Consider the following 17,773-nt stretch of genomic DNA (forward strand, 5'->3'; position numbering starts at 1 on the left):
TTAACACATTCCCCATGGAAATAAAATTAATGTCTGCTATAATTGTCTTTAATGAGCAACACATCCAAATCTGTTCGCATTTAGAAAAATATGTTTTAGTGTTTCATTAACCTTTTCTCTTTATACAGAGCAGGGCACCAACATGTTTGAGCAAACAAACAAAAGCCTGCCTGCCTTTTTCACATTTTCAGGCCAAATTCTTAAAACGAAATGTTTAAAAGCCCTTCTAAATTTTTTATGTATTTTCAATATGATACAAGACAGGTGAGAGAGGGTAAGTGTCTTTTTTTTTGTGCATGAGAGACATTAATTCAGAGGATGTGCATACTGTACTATGCGTGTTCTTTTCAATGTATGTTCTTTAACTAGGGATTCTTAAACATCTGTTTTTCTTTCCCTCTCTTCTGCTGCACTTACGTGTATGTGTGTGTGCTCTTTAATTTGTATTATTCTGGTGTGTCGTCATTCTGCCCGCACTGCCTCGCCTTCCCCCAATCCAGCCAGTGAACAGCATCATGGGGAAAACAGCAAGATTACCCAATCAATCTTCTCTTGAGAGAGAGAAGAAGTGAGGAGGAGGGGAGGGAGAGAGCCAGACACACACAATGGTAACGGTATAATGCAGTATACTCAATATCTAGCCTACACAATTTCCATATATTTTCTATGGTTATATTTCAAATGACACCATATGGTTCAGCGGACACCAGTGATCATCAGACAAAGACAATATTTACTCTTTCACAAAGAAATATTTGCATTGCTCGACATTGCAGGCTGGACTCAAACCTGCATTGCCCACATGAGCACCACATTTCAAATGAGTCTAGAGCATGTGTGCTAACTGCTGTGCCATGACTCTGGCCTCATTAGTTCTTCTATCAGCTTTGATAACTTCAAGCATTATCCTGAGGAACAAATATTTCAGTTTGCTTCTACTCATTAGAAGGGACTAAGGGGGATGTTCACACCAAATGTTATTTGGCATGCGTTCGCGCTGTTTTTCCAAATGTTGAAATATTAAGGATGTACAAAACAACCAAATTTCATAATTGACTAGTCAGTCAGTTGTTTGAATGACTACTAGTCAACTAGTCAGTGTTAAAGATAAAAATGTATAATGGCTCCTTTATGATCGCGTGACCCCAATCAGACACGATTCAAAGGGAAACACGGACACAAATGGTGCTTTCACACCATCACTTTGGTGTGCACCCGAGGTAGAATGCTGTCAAAGTTTGGTTCTTTTGGATAACGTGAACATTGTTTTCCAAACTCTGGCGAGCAACCACAAACCGCACCCAGGTCCACTTGAAAAGGTGGTCTGGGGTACGGTTCATGTAAACTTTGCTTCAGTTTGCTGCTGATATGAACTAAATCATACCAAACTACAGAAGTGAATCGTTTGTGATGGCGTATAATTCAAGTCTTTGCAGGCTTGTGATCGCAATTATTGTGGTATAATCCATTTCTCATACCTGCTTGTGTCTAAATAAATCCCCTTTGGAGAGCAGCTCACATTCTTCACATCTCTTTTGCAACGCATCCGCGGGTTTGCGACAGGCAGACGCTAATATTCATCACATCATTGCACATTCAATGCATCCGTGGGAGATGAACACAAGTTTTTTTCTGACCATGGCAAGTTTTCATGGTAAATCCAAAAAGACAATCTTTAATAAATCACTTAAAACAGTGATGTCTTCTTGAGTTTTTACCTAGTTACAGTGGTAAATGGTACTCTCGTTGACAATGTAATCGGACCGCGATTCAGACCCAAATAACTTTCTGTGAACAGAGACCAGCGAGGGCATCGGGAGGGGGAGGAAATTAACTCCGGTTCAGTCCAAGCAATTGAACCAAGTGTGAAAGCACCCTAAGTGCAGCACTGAGCACTTCAACAAGGCAACTAATGGACACTGAACAAAAATATAGGCTCAATAACTATAACATCTTATTGCACAGTAAGACAAGTAAGAATTAAGAAAGGCTCCAATACAGAGTAGCACAAAACCGCTTATGCACATCCTGAACGCAAAATAAGGCACTTAAATGTAAACAGAGAGCCTGGGAGTCTCAAGACGAGCTTCGTTGTGCAGTCAAAGGTGCAGAACTGCAAGATAATATTGCAGGTACACATCTAGTTCATGACATCAAACAGTTTAAACCTTTTTTACTGCAATTATTTACTTAAACAGTGTCAAGACAGAATCAGCCAACAACTTTAATCTCTCCAAAGCACCACACAAATATGGAACATTACTCACAGCAGAGGATTTAACGTCTGACAGTGATCATCTTAATGTATTGTTGATCCGGTGCTTTGATTGTTGTAACAGCAGCGGTGTACAAAAAAAAAAAAAAAGACTAAACTTGAAGTATTAGAGAGACAAACTTCTTGAAGAAGGTTTTACTGTGCTGATTATTATTCAATTTTAAGAACCGCAAGCTATCATCATGCAAAAACGCTCTCCAAAAGTCTCTCAATTAATTAACAAAATTGCATCTCCCATCAGGGACTGAAATCGGGAGCACTGGGCATTTTCCCGGAGGGCCACTGGTTAATTTTGGCCGGCCCGTTGCTGCACAAGTACCATCCTATAGGCGATATAGTAAGGTTAAGCCAATAAAAAAGCCCTTATTTCGAAAAACAGAATGGACTTTTATTTTTAAATTACCGAATGTGCGTATTAACTCCATACCTTGCGTGGACCTCATTATTTGACATACAAATCACAATAATGGTGACAACCAAAGAAAAATGTGTGCATTAACCACGCGCATGACAGCCCCAACTGTCATCCATCCCTCCAAACTCAAACAGTCCATGCATGCCTAGAAGACCCCTGCAACAACTTCGGATTGCTCAAGTCCAGTGTTTCTATACAAATTTTGTATAGAATTACACAGCAAAAGATAATCTATAAACTCCAGCCAATAGGCAGAATAAGCACAAAGAGCGTGCAGATTCATCCACAAACCCGTCTAAGGTGGGTTGGTCTACAAAATAAACTCCAGCTGCTAGGCGGAACCAGCACAAAAAGAGCATGCAGAATCTTCAAACTATATGCAAATGTTCAGTGAGCCCTTCCACTCGGCTGCAACGTGAGTACCACAAGGTGACTTACTCACTCCATTGGCTTTATGAAGGACATTGATTGCTGTGGGCATGTGAATATTTTACGACCATCCTTAGTATCTATTCTCAATTTGGCTGTGAATATCAGTGCAAAAGCAACCTTCTGTTGATGTAAACGTTTCTTGCATTCCTTAATTCAATCATGTTGGGTCTGGGAAGAAGAAAATGCTGTGGTTCTTCAAAGAAAGCCTTCCTTTAATCCTCACGTAAAACAAGATCTTTATTGGGTTATTTCAGAAATTTGACCAGAATTGATCCTTCTGAGGATCACCAAACCTGAATCCTGTGACCTCGACTAGGAATCTAGGAATTTCACCATATCCTGTCCTTCTTCGCCCTCAGAAATTCTGACGATAAGGAGGTTATTCCGCTGGCTACTATTTTCCATGTCCTTCAACTTCTCCCAGACATGCTCCAAATCCACCTTGGTTGCTAGCAGATAATTCCCTATCCGATGACTCCAGATAATCGATCAGTTTCTCGACATCCCCCACTCTTATCAGTGAATTTCGCCTCCATGGCAGTGATCGATCGACGTATCACATTAAGATCCTCGAAGTCAGCAACGACTTTCATCAGCATTGCCGACATGTTTAACATCTCTCGCCACATTTTCCGCATCTCTCCGACCAAATCGACTCCCGGGCCCACGATCTACTCAGGGGTATCAGCTCGAGAATGTAAGTGTCTTTTAATGTCAAAAGATACCCAGGATTTTGAACTCTTTGGTATATTGTCCTCCTAGAACAGTTATGGAACAGAGTGTATCGAATCTCACCCGTTTATGTCATTACAAGTGTTAAAACACGTCCGATCCTCGTATGGCGTCACGTGATTCCACTTTTTGCCAATTTGAGCTTTTGGAGGCTTACTTTGTTTAAAGGATAGGCTTTTAACTTTTTCTCAAGAATAATCTGGGGAAGGAATTAGAACACTGCAGATATAAAGACACAGCAAATTCACATAGAGGGAAAATATGAGCAATTAATCTACAAAATATCTGCAAAGATCTACACTTTAAGAGGTATGTTTATTTTTTTACATACATACATCCGTACGTACGTACATACGTACGTACATACTCTGGTCAACTTTGTTTAAAAAAATAATAATTTTAATAAACATTTACACATAGTTATGTGGGTAATTGACACGGCATTTTAAGCATTGTCATCCGTGTCCTGCTCTGACACTTTCTTCATCTAACTATTTTATGATCATGTATAGCTATACAGTAAATACAGTACACATATAATATATTATTATTATAACACATGTTGTTTCCACAAACTCATACAAAGACAATAGTTTATTTGCACTTCTAGAAAGGTGATTAAGATTTTTACAAACTTTGAAGAAATGCTGACTTTTCACAGCACCTAAAATACACACTTTCCCTTGTACTTTCATGTACATTTTTACCTAACATCAGTTCAGACATGTTATTTGTCCGAGCTATAAAGTGCTTATTTTTAGTGCTTTCTCTAAAAAAATCCACTCATCACATTTGTGGTTTTATATGTTTTTATGTTATGAAACATTTTTGCACTGTCATGACTAGCAGTCAATAGAATGATTTTTTTATTTAATTTTTTCAAAAACAAAAATTTGAAACTGAGCCGGAAATTAATAAATGAGCCAGTGTGTTATGATGTGGTGTAGGCCAGGTTTGGTGGGCCAATCTGGGCCAGAAAGTCAAGGGCCACTTTTACGTCCCATTCAGCCAGTCTCTCATTAAATCCACCACCACTAAAAATATTAATGTTAGTAGTAGACCCCACTAATCGACTAGTCAGTTGTTGGATACCATAGCCATATTAAGTAGGGATATACCACAGTGGTATATCCCTACTTAATATGTGCAAGACGGATGCCTTTGACTGTTGCACCACTTTTCACAGATTTTTCAGTGTTTCGCTCAAGAGTGCAACATTGTTTAGACGCCATGTCAGGAAAAAAAAAAAAAAAAGAATGCCAACATTTAAAAATGCATCTCGAGTCACCAGAATTCTGTTGTGCTGAGTCTACCTTTTTTCTTTAGCTCAGGACGTGTTCAGTGTGAACATCCCCCCCAAAAAAACAAATTGGCTGAGCGGCAGGTTAAAAAGCAGACTGTGTTAACATTGTAGTATTAGCCAACAGTTTTTGCTGACATGTATGAAAACACAAAACCAAAAGCACTGGGGAGAAAGTGACCCTGACAGCCGACAACCAATAAGTGCAAAGTCTGTCCACTCGGCCAGACAAAAACACTGGCCAAACACTCCCACACAGATGGGAGATCATCAAGGTCTGGAGGTCTAATAAAGTTCTTCTGGGGTATCCCTGTAAAACAAGCACTACCGTACATACAGTATAACAAAGTATAAGCCTAATATAAGACACACACAAAAGAATGATTTAAACATGGATAAATGGTGTGTTAAAGTTTGGGGTAAGTTCTTCTAAACTTCGAATTGCAAGACACAGCAAGTCATGTGATTTCAACATGGCAGCTACCATGACTCACCTTATGTAGAAAATAAAAAGCTCTTTCTAGACCACTGATATGAATGGAGTATAAATCATATAATAGTGATATATAGTTATATAATTTCATATAATTTTCAAAAATTATATGACAAATTATAATTTCGTTATTTTACTAACCCAACTAATGACTCGTCTGCGCTTTATCAGTAGGTTGCACGACACGTGAAGCATTTTTTTTTTTTTGATTTCAATTAAGAAGAGTTGTACACTTTTTATTTTAATATATCTCTTTACATAAATACTATTTTCCACTTAAAATCTATCATTTCGTTATTTTACTATCCCAACTGACTCATCCGCGCTTTCCAATAGGTTGCACGTAACGGGGAAAAATATTTCTTCCACTTAAGAAGAGTTGTGCACTTTTAAGCACTATTTATTTTAATATATCTCTTTACATAGATATTTTTTTTCTACTGAAAAACTATAATTTCGTTATTTTACTAGCCCAACTAATTAGTAGCCTACTCATCCGGGCTTTGTAATATATTGCACGTAAGAAAAAAAAAAAAGCTTCCTTACACGTAGAGTTGATACAATGGCATTGGTGTTGGTTGCTAAAAAGGGTACTACTTCGCCTATATGGCAATTTTTTGGATTTAGACCTGATGAGAGTGGACAGCCAAGGGACCCGTCCGAAGTTTTGTGCAAGATCTGCTCATGTGTGATCCACGCAAAAGATGGGCAGACGACCAATCTTCATGACCACTTGCGTGTGCGCCATCCAGCAGAATATGCCACCTTGCCTGCAAGTGCTGGATATGTTGGTATTTCTGGCCAGAAACATCGAAATTTAAACATGGTCTTTGGTGAAAGATATTAGACTTCTTTACGCATTTTTCGCCATCCGTTGCGGAGCTATTCAATTTTGCATATTATTTTTTAAACGTTCATTTGTGTAGTTCATATGACCACTTTACAATATTTCAATAACATAATTTATTTTGTAGCCTGTGCTGAAGTTAATTGTGCTGCTAATTATAAGTGAAATGTTAATGCCGAGTTTCGGTCTGAGTGTTGTTCCCGTTTTCTTCTTTTATTTGTTGTTCTTCTATGTTTTAATAAATGTGTGTTATTCATATTCACCTTGTTTCTTTCATTTGATTTGACATTATGGATTTATGGGCAAGGAAATTTTTCTTTAAAAGTATTAACCAGACAAAAGTTATTTGACGTTCGCTGATCTGGGTTTATCTTAAACTGCAGCTTCAGTGTATACAAGAGCTATGTGACAATGAGCAAGATTTTCTGAGACACTACAACTACTAATAATTAATTAATAAAGGCTATTTTCTTGTAGCCTACAACATAAAATATTTTAATCTAAATGTACAGTGTAAGACATGTAAAAAAAAGACAAGAAGCTAACAATGTCAAGATCAATATTTGTGTAGCCTGCCTGACACGGTATTTTCACAGACTAACACGTCACGTCTCTGGCATATACTACAGTATTTAAAATAGCATATATGCATTAGTTATATTCTCAATTTAATTTACAGAGCAATCCCTGCAAAGTTTTTAGGTTAACTATAGAAGAGACTAGGATTAGTGAGTCACACTAGCAAGACTCGCAAAAGGGGGCGTGGCATCACGATGGTGGCCCTACATCGTGATGTTTGTCAGCCATCGTCCATCGGCACAACCCTACTTTCTATGTTTATTATTGGTAAGTCGCTTTGAATAAAAGTGTCTGCTAAATTACTAAATCTAAATGTATAACAAAAAAAAAAAGACAGAACCACACAGAAAGACCGTCATTAAGTGTCTTCTGTCTTTCTGCCAGATCTGAGGTGTGTTAAATGTGTTGCGAGATGTCTGCGGTGGAGTCAATCAACGCTTATTACGGAGCTTTACGAATTAAGCCCAGCAGAAAGTGAAGCACAACCAGACTCTGGCATTTAGAGGTGTTGGGTCCTAAAATTTCATCCCCATTGCCAAGACATCAATCCCACAAAATCCCTAGATTAGCCTTCAACCATTCCCGGGATTAGAGGATTAGACTGTTATATTCCATTATCTTCCCCTACACTATAGGAGGATTCCTCACTGTCTTGGTTCAGAGCAGAAGGTGTGGGAAATGCAGGCCTACAGACTACCCCCCACACACACACACAGTACATGCCTCTACAGAACTGTGACCCAACAAGGGAGCAAAGGGATCAAAATAAGAACATGATAAATCACTGAACTCAAGGACACCCTAGTAGCCGCAAAGACCTGGCACACATGTCACTGCAGCTCTCTGACACACACAAACACACACGCGCACAAAACAGCCGCTTTAAAGACCCCATTATATAGTTTTGTGGAGTTTTAGTCTATGTCAATAAGCACTGAAGCCATCAGTTGACAAAAAAAACATTTAAAATCAAAAATGTAGTCTATTTTCTGGGAAAATTTTCCAAAACTTTTATGACTCAAGCTGCAGTACACAGTCTAAAAAAATTTAATTAAATGTTTGGCAGAATGACAACCTCAGTCACCACTCTCTTTCATTGTACAGAAAAAAATATGTAGTGAAAGTGAATGGTGACTAAAGGCAGGAGTACATGGTGCGATTTTCGGCTGTTGTGCAAGGTCCCAGCCATTTTTGTTTGAGTCGGGAGAAATCGCATGGAAATCGCTGGTGCTCAGTGTTCATGAAGCTTTTACACATTTAGAGAAAATGGTCATATTAAAACTGTGTTTTCCCATATTATTCAGGACCACATCACTGGGAAGGATTCTACATAAATGTCTTGATGTTCTCTGCTCTTCAAACAAATAATTTGCCATACAGGTTGTGCTAGAAAACAACCTTTATCACTCTGATGGACTTGCATTAGTTTCAGATCAAGGGCTTCATTTAGGGGGGTATAGCATCTGTTATAATTTTATATACACGATAGTGGATATGTGATAGATTTGTTTAACTCCCCAAGCGCATATATGGTGAAACCAAGGACTTCTAACAAGATTTTTTAACTTTGCTGTGTGCAGCTTTAAAGCGCATTTACATGGACAAGACCTCCCAGATCTTCTTCAGCATGTCTGCTATCAACATGCAAGCAGTGACAGAGATGAGAAGGTAGTCTACATCTAAAGCTGAATAATACAGGTAGCCTAAACTCCACTAAAATAACTCAGAATTCGGCAGTAAACGTAATGTTTGCGCTTAGATTAAATCCAAGTGTAACCGTCAGAAATGGTGCGCGTTCTTTTTTTTTATCTTGTACATTTTGTACACACACACACACACACACACATAAACTGACACTTAACGTGAAGGGGCTCACAATCCCGAGTATCAGGACTCGCACTATGTACGCCCAGCTTAAGCCTATAATTTTTCCTAACATCTCCTTTTGTGTCATACGTGTTTAAAATGACATGAGAGCGAGTAGGTAATGACAGAATTTACTTTTGGGTGAACTATCCCTTTCATCAGATAAAGGAAATCTTCACAAACGCATATTGAAAAAAAGTGTATTTTCCCCCCGTTCTGATCTGAAAATCGGATTGGAAAATATTTAATATTTGCACTTCTAATGAAAAGGCTGCTCATATTTAATCATATTTAACCAAGTCATTTAAACAAGTAATACATTTAAGATCAATGAGCGTCGACATGCATGAGGCGTTTGTGATTAGCTATTAGTAAAACTGTAAATCACATCCTAGAGGGGGTTACGTTTCTTCTGGAAACATTTTATTCAAATATTTGTTTAGGTTTTTGCAAGTGTGATATTGATTGGAAGAATAAAATGGGCTCCTTTTCCTTGCAGATGTTGACTTAACTCCTGACACTGAGCAGATCTCTGAATTTGTGTACAATACCCTCTCCGCTGTCTTCTCCTTAAACGACACCAGTCAAGTACAACCACAGACAGACAACAGGTCAAGGCCTCTGAACTAACCCTGATTCTGTTAATTACCAAATCACATTCTCACTTTATCTCTGTCTGTCCGTGCTATACATGGTTTACCAAGTCATCTGATCGTAGTTTAGCAGATAGAACTGGTCTCAGTCAGCACAGCAGGAAAAATGACACCAAACATACTCTGTATGTTTACGTGCACTTTAAGAGTCAGATTTCAGTGAGATGAAATCAATAATTATTTGTAAAATGTCATGCAAATGCTTTAACAGAATAAAATTGTAAAAGAAATCAATTAAATTGCGAAGCTGGACTAACAGACTTAAATAACACAATTATATCTTGGCTTCATCCAGCATATACCCTATACACAGTAATCAAACCACAATTGGCTTTCGTATTGTGAGTGTGCTCCAAAAGACAGGGATGACCTGTATACACGTACACTTCTTCAGCTAATGTTCTTCCAAATATTTGATTATGCATTGTGTTATGTTTACTTGGACTACAAAAAAATCTGCTGGATCTCGATTATAACTGTGCATGTAAACGTACTGACTGATATGATAAACAATGTAATCCTATCATCGCCATTCCATTATGTTTATACTTTCAAACAGAGTGATAGTTGTTTATTGTAAATGTATAAAGTTTTTGGTTTGTTTTAACAAGCTGAGAGAAGAGTCCAAATTATTGTCTGTGGTAACAGAAAGCGCACCACAAATGCTTAAAGCTGAAGTATGTAATTTCTGTGCACTAGCACCACCAAACGGAATTGCAAAAACTGTCTGCCGTTGGCCAAACCAAGAGATAGTCCTGCCCCCAATTTACGCCACTGGTTGAGTAAAATTGTTGGGGCGGGTCTAAGTAGGTCACTCAAAACAAACAGAGCCATTGCCATACCACAGAAACCATGCTTACAGTTTCGAGAAAATTAACCTACGAATGGCTTACTTACAGTTGCCTCTGCATATTACGCTGGGATAGAAGAATGTATTTTAACACAAAAAAAACTTTACATACTTCCGCTTTAATTTGATTAGCTTTAGACCCCTCTGGACTAAGAGCTGTCATTAGGATTAAAAGAAAAATTATATGCACTAGGGCTGGATAATTGCCTTAAAAAGATTGCAATATCCAATTACGTCACCAAAACCCCTGCAAAGGGTTGGTGAATTCTTTTGCTTTGTTTACTTTGTTTTAAATATTTAATTAATTTATTGAAACACGAAAAACACAAACAAAAAAGACATTTCTACATTCAAATTGCACTTTAAACTAGACGAAAAAAAGCAATAAAATAACAAAGTGATCAAAAAATCTTATTTAAACACCTCCCCAAATCCAAACATTTACCGTCTCCAATGGCTCCATTTGCATCACGGAATCCGCAGCGAATCAGACACAAGCATTGCCTTTTCTTTTGTCTGTTCTTAAAAATACAATAAAGTATTATTATTATTCTTCTAGCGCATGTCTTTGTGACTAACAGCATTTCTTGTCACGTGTCACTCTGAGACAGGTCGCCTGCCTGTTGCAGTTAGATGGGCAAACTTACCCGCACATGAAATACATTTGGATGAGGATTCAGCCTTGACACATTTGACAGGTGGCGGACACTTGTTTCACACACTGGACACTGTTTAATATATTTGGCGACTTCCCAGATCCAAGTTTAGCCATTTCCCGATATTGTCAATCATCATCTGTTTGCAATTGGCATCGGGATCTTTGTAAGACATCATCGATATCCGATTACATTGTATAGCGCATATTAGGGCTGGGCGATATGACGGAGTTAACAACCCCTACAGACCCTCATTTTAACATCTGTGTTGACATCTGTGTAACCTAAAGGACATTTTCAGTCAAACTGTTCTAAGCTGTCCATTTCTGATTCCCACTCAGATTCTCACCCTAAGGCATTCTGGCACTGCAACAACAACAACAACAACAGACATTTCATTATGTCGTTCACTGTTAATGAAATATTACATCTGTGAATGCAAAGCATTCAGTATGTTAATCAGATTACATGTCTGTCAACCCAAATTAAAGATGCCGCGCAAATCTGTGTTTGTCGAGACACAGTAAGGCTGCTCTCTGAATCTCCCTGTTGAAAACAACGGTGTAAACACATCCCGTACTCGTCCCCCTAATGCACACAATTACATTCTGTGTGCATTTTGAAAAGGACAACCAGCAAAAAACATGATATGGAACAACTCACATGTACACACACAATGCATCTAACACACACTAATTCATGTAAAAATTTGCTATTCAGCTCAAATTAGCCTTTCACTATGTTCTAATGGATCATCTTCAAAATAGTGGACAGTGCATCCTATGGTGCTTTGGTAAGCAAATTTGACGTCTGTCATTCAGTCTTTCGATTACGCCGGAAAACATACATCACAAACTCGCATTCTCATTTGACGGGAGGTTGAGGATCAGCACCGCCCACCTAGAGCACATCCCCTTTGGGTGGGAGGACTGAACCTCAATCCGATTGGATGCGAGCTTGAGGCTCATCCGCGCCCACCCAGACCACCTTAAAGAAAAAGATTGGCAGATCTGCCTGTCACTCACATAATCATGAAAGGCCTTGGCCTCACTGGAGTGCTCGCAGGTCTCACGGCGGTCTGGAGCGGCACAGTACAAATCCCAGAATACACTGAAATAGCAAACAGAATGGGAAAGTTAAATGCAATCATACAGGTACAAACGAATACAAACACAAAACAAGAGTAATGTTCTCGAAGTTTGTTTTTGGCTGTTTTCAAAGTGGTTTCCAGAAAACCCTCCTGTCTTAAATTGGTAACCCAAACAAATAGTCCTGCCCTAAATTTGCAAAATTGGTTGGGATTCTCAAATCGACAGAGCAATGTTTTGATAACACCACAGACTTCACAGTTTTGAGGGAAATTAACCCACAAATGGCCTACTTTTTGCTGTCAATTCAGCTGGGATTTTAACATAGAAAATTACATAGATCATCTTGAAGTAAAGCTTGATTAATCTTTAGGAAAGTTACGCTACTACAGTGCCACCTTGGTTAAAATAAAAAGTCCAAACAAATTTGAGTTGTGTCCATGAAATATATCCACTCACACAATTTTAAATGCTCTGACCAGCTTGGCACAAGCAGAAGGTAACAGATCAATTAAGCCAGGGATTTTCTCAATTAAGAGCCTTCAGGTCCTACATGGCTGTTTGGAAGGGGGACAAGGTTTGCTTCTAAATGGCATTTTAATTACTGCACTGAAACCAAGTACCTGTTTAACTGGCCCAAAATAGATCGCTCCGGGTCTTTAGATATCGATTTAATGGATAACCTATAAAATCTCCTGAAAGAAGGCCTGCCAGCGGTAAGGCTAAAGACTAACCGCTGCCACGTGACAAAAGCCTGACTGTTACACTACCAAGACAACACAAATAGCAGCAAAACTTTGCTTAAAACAACACAAGCATGCTTTCTAATTTAATACATTTTTAATAAAATATATATTTTGTGCGTTAACAATTTGAAAGGTTTAAAAATTAATTGTTCTTCATATGTCCTATGTCCCCCTTGCTTTAACGCCAACATGCAAACAAGCTAGCATGAAGTCCTCAAGTTTGTGCAAAACCTGATGATCCATTTTATTCCAGCATGATTTGAGAATGTTCCAAAGACCATCTTATGTTCTTTAATGGAAGAAAGGAAATCTGGCATTTTGTATAAAGGCACAGCAGGGTCAATGTCACAAATGTAGTTATTTTATTAGTGACCTAGCAATAGTGCAGAATCTTAATTTCTAAATATAATTTATTCTTGATTTCACATCATAACTGTTCTTTGACATTATTCCAAATCCAAAAAAAATTTATCATTTCCACATTTTAACTGAAAAAAAGAAGAATGGGAAAAAAACAGATTTTCAATGTGGTCTCAGACTTTTGGACACTACTATAAATATATGCTTTTAAGATAAAACGGTTTCGTGATATGTCAGGACAGCATTGGGAAACCTGTTCATATGATTGCTGTTGTGTTAATCTGGGAAACTATCCGGTTTGTGCAATAGCACATTTTTTTACTGCAAATATTTACCAGGATAAAGAACATTCCTGAACACATGCAGAGCAAATGAAGGAGCAAGAGAGGAGAGAGAGAGACCCTTTGTAAATGGGGGTGGGGAACATTAATGGGAAGAGGAAACTAGAAACAGACATGGAAAGAGAGAGAAGTAGTGAAGAAAAGGCATTGAGGGAGAGAAAAAGATTATAGGATTGAGATGGAGAAACATCTAAAACTAGAGATATCTGACTGGATAACGTGTAAGACACCAAAACAGATTCCAAATCCCCTACACAAAATGACAAACATAATTAACGCATAACCCATAAACACTTAATGCTAAACTATAAACAGAAAATAACATTTACATGCCTTTACACACAATTACCATAATAAATATAGAAATTTTAGCTTTACACAGCAAATAATTTCATGACTGCATTTCATGAAAATGACTTTAAAAGCTTCTTGCACCATTTCTTTATATCAATACATAAATATATACATAAACATGGAAACACTTTACAATAAGGTTTGCATTAGTTAACCACATAAGTTCATGTTAATTTCAACATATCCAAATAAATTTTTAAAGTCAAAATTTGTGTTTATTAACATTAGATAATGCATCATGAACTAAAATGAAACAACAATGAACAATTGTATTTTTATTAACTAACAATAACAAAGATTAATAAATGCTGTAAACAATATAGTTTGTGCATGACACCTCAAGTCGTGTTTAAATAAACAATAAAACAATTTTGGGTTAAAAATATACATATATATTTTTGCCGTATTTTAACAGGAACTTTGGTTACAATTTTTGTAAGAGGGGTAGACCCAGGTCTTCTAAACCCAAATGAACTCAGTGTAGTTAAGATCTGTGTGTTACTTAAGAGGTTGAATTAACTTAAGAGGTTGTATTAACACCACCTGCAGATTTGCCTGAATGACGTCACAGCATTTCCTTGTGGGCTAAACAATGCAATTACAATGAGTCAGGCTTTACACGTGGCCCTGATGCTACTTGGCGGCAACTACATTCTCATGTTAATAGATTCCCTTAATCACCAAGCTTTTCTCTGGGGGCAATTAAGCAAATCCTAATGGCGAAGACAATGAAGACAAAACAGTCCTAACATGGCCAAATTTCTACATATATGGAATTTACAGTGAGGAGGTCTTTTGCATGTGTATGACTAGGAGTTCGGTAGTGGGTCATTTGCATTTGAGAAAGTAGGTAATCCTGACCCTTGGGCAGCAACTGACCTCAGGTACAGGAACACCAATCTAGTTTACGGCTAATAAAAGAAACATGACAAATGGGAACCCCACACCAACAAACATGAACACATTCACAAAGTTCCACACTGTATTTGCATTTGAAAAACAACATTTTCAAAACTGACTATCACATCAAAAACGTTGCTTAAACCACTTGCAATTAGGCTGGTTTTGGGTTCACTTGACTCCGATCAGAAGCATTTCTTAGAGGGTGTCTACATTAGACATGTTTTTATGGCTGCTAGACTAAAATCAACAGACTAGAACAGAATGCAAGAGTCTTGAGTAATATTTAAAAGTTGGACTATTTTTAACTTGATATGCCAACTTTAAAAAGGCAACACTCATAGTGGACTGCTCAAAAAAAAGACATGACCCATTGGCCAAAGACATCAGTCACACTTTTAAACATTTGAGAAAAAATATTGATAAACTAGTCTATTTAACTAATCAGCAGGTCGGATGTCAAGTTGACCATCGTGACTCATCACTATACTCTACTGTAGAGAAGAGGCAATGTTTAACGAACTAGAGTTATTTCCTCAAACCTATACCCATCTCCCTTTATTCTTATATGGCCACTACAAACCAATGGGCTGTTGACTCTGGCCCCCTGCTGGCCATCAGTTCATCCCTGGAAGTGGAGGCAACTGATAGAGGAGAATATACCTGACTGTGCTAGTGGGGGATTCTGACACGTAGCACAAAAGAAAACAGTATGCAAAGAGTTAATCTGTGTTTGGTCTCCTTAGCAGGAACAAAGGAAAAAATAAGAGACAAAGGTTGAAGGAAGGGGTTTTAGAGGGGTGGGCCATGTCTTTGCCACACCATCTGGCCCTTTTGTCTGAAGAAGTGGGGTGCAAGAGCCAGGCTCAGGCAGACATCTCCTTGCTTAGGCCATCTGACCCAAAAATACACCCACTAACATGGGTCAAACCACAGCAAGTTAAACGTACAGTCTGACGGCGGGCATTTACAGTAAACCTTAAGCCTAGATCAGTATAAATCAATACAGAGAAATTGAATACAAACAGGCCTGGAGTTTGTCTAGTAAAAGCTATACTTTCCCTCTTCTGGTGGGGTCTCTTTTTAGTAAATAGTGAGAATATTCTTGTTTAACTGTTCATAATAAAGCAGTATCTTAACCAGGCACAGTGCAATACGTTTTCAGCAACTAATTTCCAATGTTGAGTTTAATCCAATTACAACGTAATTAGTTGCTGTAATCGAATACATTTTTTGTAAAAAAATTGTCCCTTCCCCCTCCAAATCCCCAACCCCACCCTGGCCTCCAAAAACTATATGGTCACACATGATTATAGACACAAAAAAAAGAACAAAAACAAATACAAATTATAAAAATCACACATATTGACAACTACACCTCTCTCTCCACTGCCCCTCCCAGAGAGCCCTCCAGATGTGACAGATATCCACCCATTTCCCACCAAACAAGTTTCCCCAGTCTTCTAAATGACCCTTCTTCAAAGGCTGCCACCCTCCCCAACTCAGAGCACCGCTCCTGAAATGAGGGTCCTCCAGCTGACCTCCATCCCCTTAAAACTATTTGTCTGCCAATAATGACACTGGATAGGACCCACAACTTTTATTTGTCTATTCCCTACATCGAAGTCCACCCATTGGCCAAGAGTGCCAATACAAAAAAAACTCTGAAACTTCAACCAAAACTCCTGTATCTTAACACACCACCTAAAGACATGGGTTATGTCTTCATCCTCTGATTGGCATCGCCAGCAGGTGGGTGTGTCTTTAAAACCAAGCCTATACAATTTAGAGGGGGTCCAATAAAATCAATGTCAAATATTGAATTGTATTGTGTCTCTAGATGCAGACTTGACGTTTTTTTTAGTATCCTAGCCTACTCTCCTCTTCCAAAACCAAGATGAAATCTTTCTCCCATAGTCTCTTGATAGAAGTAAAAGCTCCATCTCCCAGACTCTGAATTAGCAGGGAGTAATACACTGATGCCTCATGACCTTTTCCAAAAGCAGTAATCACCCCTCCCAGAGTGTCTGCCGCTTTAGGGTGGTGTATGCTACTCCCATAAATAGTACAGAGCAGGTGGCACAACTGTAAATACCTAAAGAAATGAGATCTGGAAATTCCAAAATGTTGAACCAAATTTTCAAAAGGATCTTAACACTCTGCTCTCATATCTCATCAGCTCTCATATAGGTCACCGAGTGTAATAACCCCCCTCACAATCCACTCTGGCCAGCAGAAACAGGACTTATTAATACATAATTTTGGGTTCGGCCATATGCTCGAGCCAACATTTAAATAAATGTTCAAAATAAACACTCTAGACACTTCTGCCCATACCGAGTGGAAATGCAAGATAACAGCATGTAACTTAAATTCTCCAGTTAGTTTTATAGAAAGGCTTTGTAATGGCGAAATGGGGGCAAGAACTTCCTATTCAATACAAAATCAAGGAGGGGCTCTCTCAGGTGGAAGCGACCAATGTGCCAAATGTCTGAGACCAAAGGCATAATAATAAAACAAAATCTTGCGTAGGCCTAGCCCACCTTTGTCAATTGGCCTATGCATCTTTACTGAAATGTAATCTGGGATGTTTACCATTCCAAATGTAGGACTTCAAATTGCTTGAAATAAGTGAGGGGGATATCTATAGGGAGAGACTGTAGCAGGTAGTTGAATTTTGGAATATAACTCATTTTAATAACATTAACTTTCCCAATCATCGCTAAATGTAATTAAGCACACATCACTCGAAAACCTTTTTATTAAAGGGGCAAAATTAACTAACTAAATTACACAAATTTGCTGGGAATAATAAACCTAAATACTTAATGCCCTGTTTGGGCCACTGAAAGTTGTCCGGCCGAAAAGCCGTTATCGGGCAGTACA

General features: G+C 38.2%; 1 protein-coding gene across 1 annotated transcript in view; it reads right to left on the bottom strand.

The window, feature by feature from the left end:
* zgc:110158 (uncharacterized protein LOC553590 homolog) overlaps positions 1–17,773 on the bottom strand; it is a 141,965-nt gene that overhangs the window by 81,883 nt on the left and 42,309 nt on the right. Inside the window, exon 4 of the mRNA XM_052133866.1 lies at positions 12,124–12,208. Coding sequence (XP_051989826.1) covers positions 12,124–12,208 — 85 coding nt within the window. The remainder of the gene's footprint in view (positions 1–12,123; positions 12,209–17,773) is intronic.

Source organism: Xyrauchen texanus, chromosome 9, assembly GCF_025860055.1.
Source record: "Xyrauchen texanus isolate HMW12.3.18 chromosome 9, RBS_HiC_50CHRs, whole genome shotgun sequence".
NCBI classification, from domain to species: Eukaryota; Metazoa; Chordata; class Actinopteri; order Cypriniformes; family Catostomidae; genus Xyrauchen; species Xyrauchen texanus.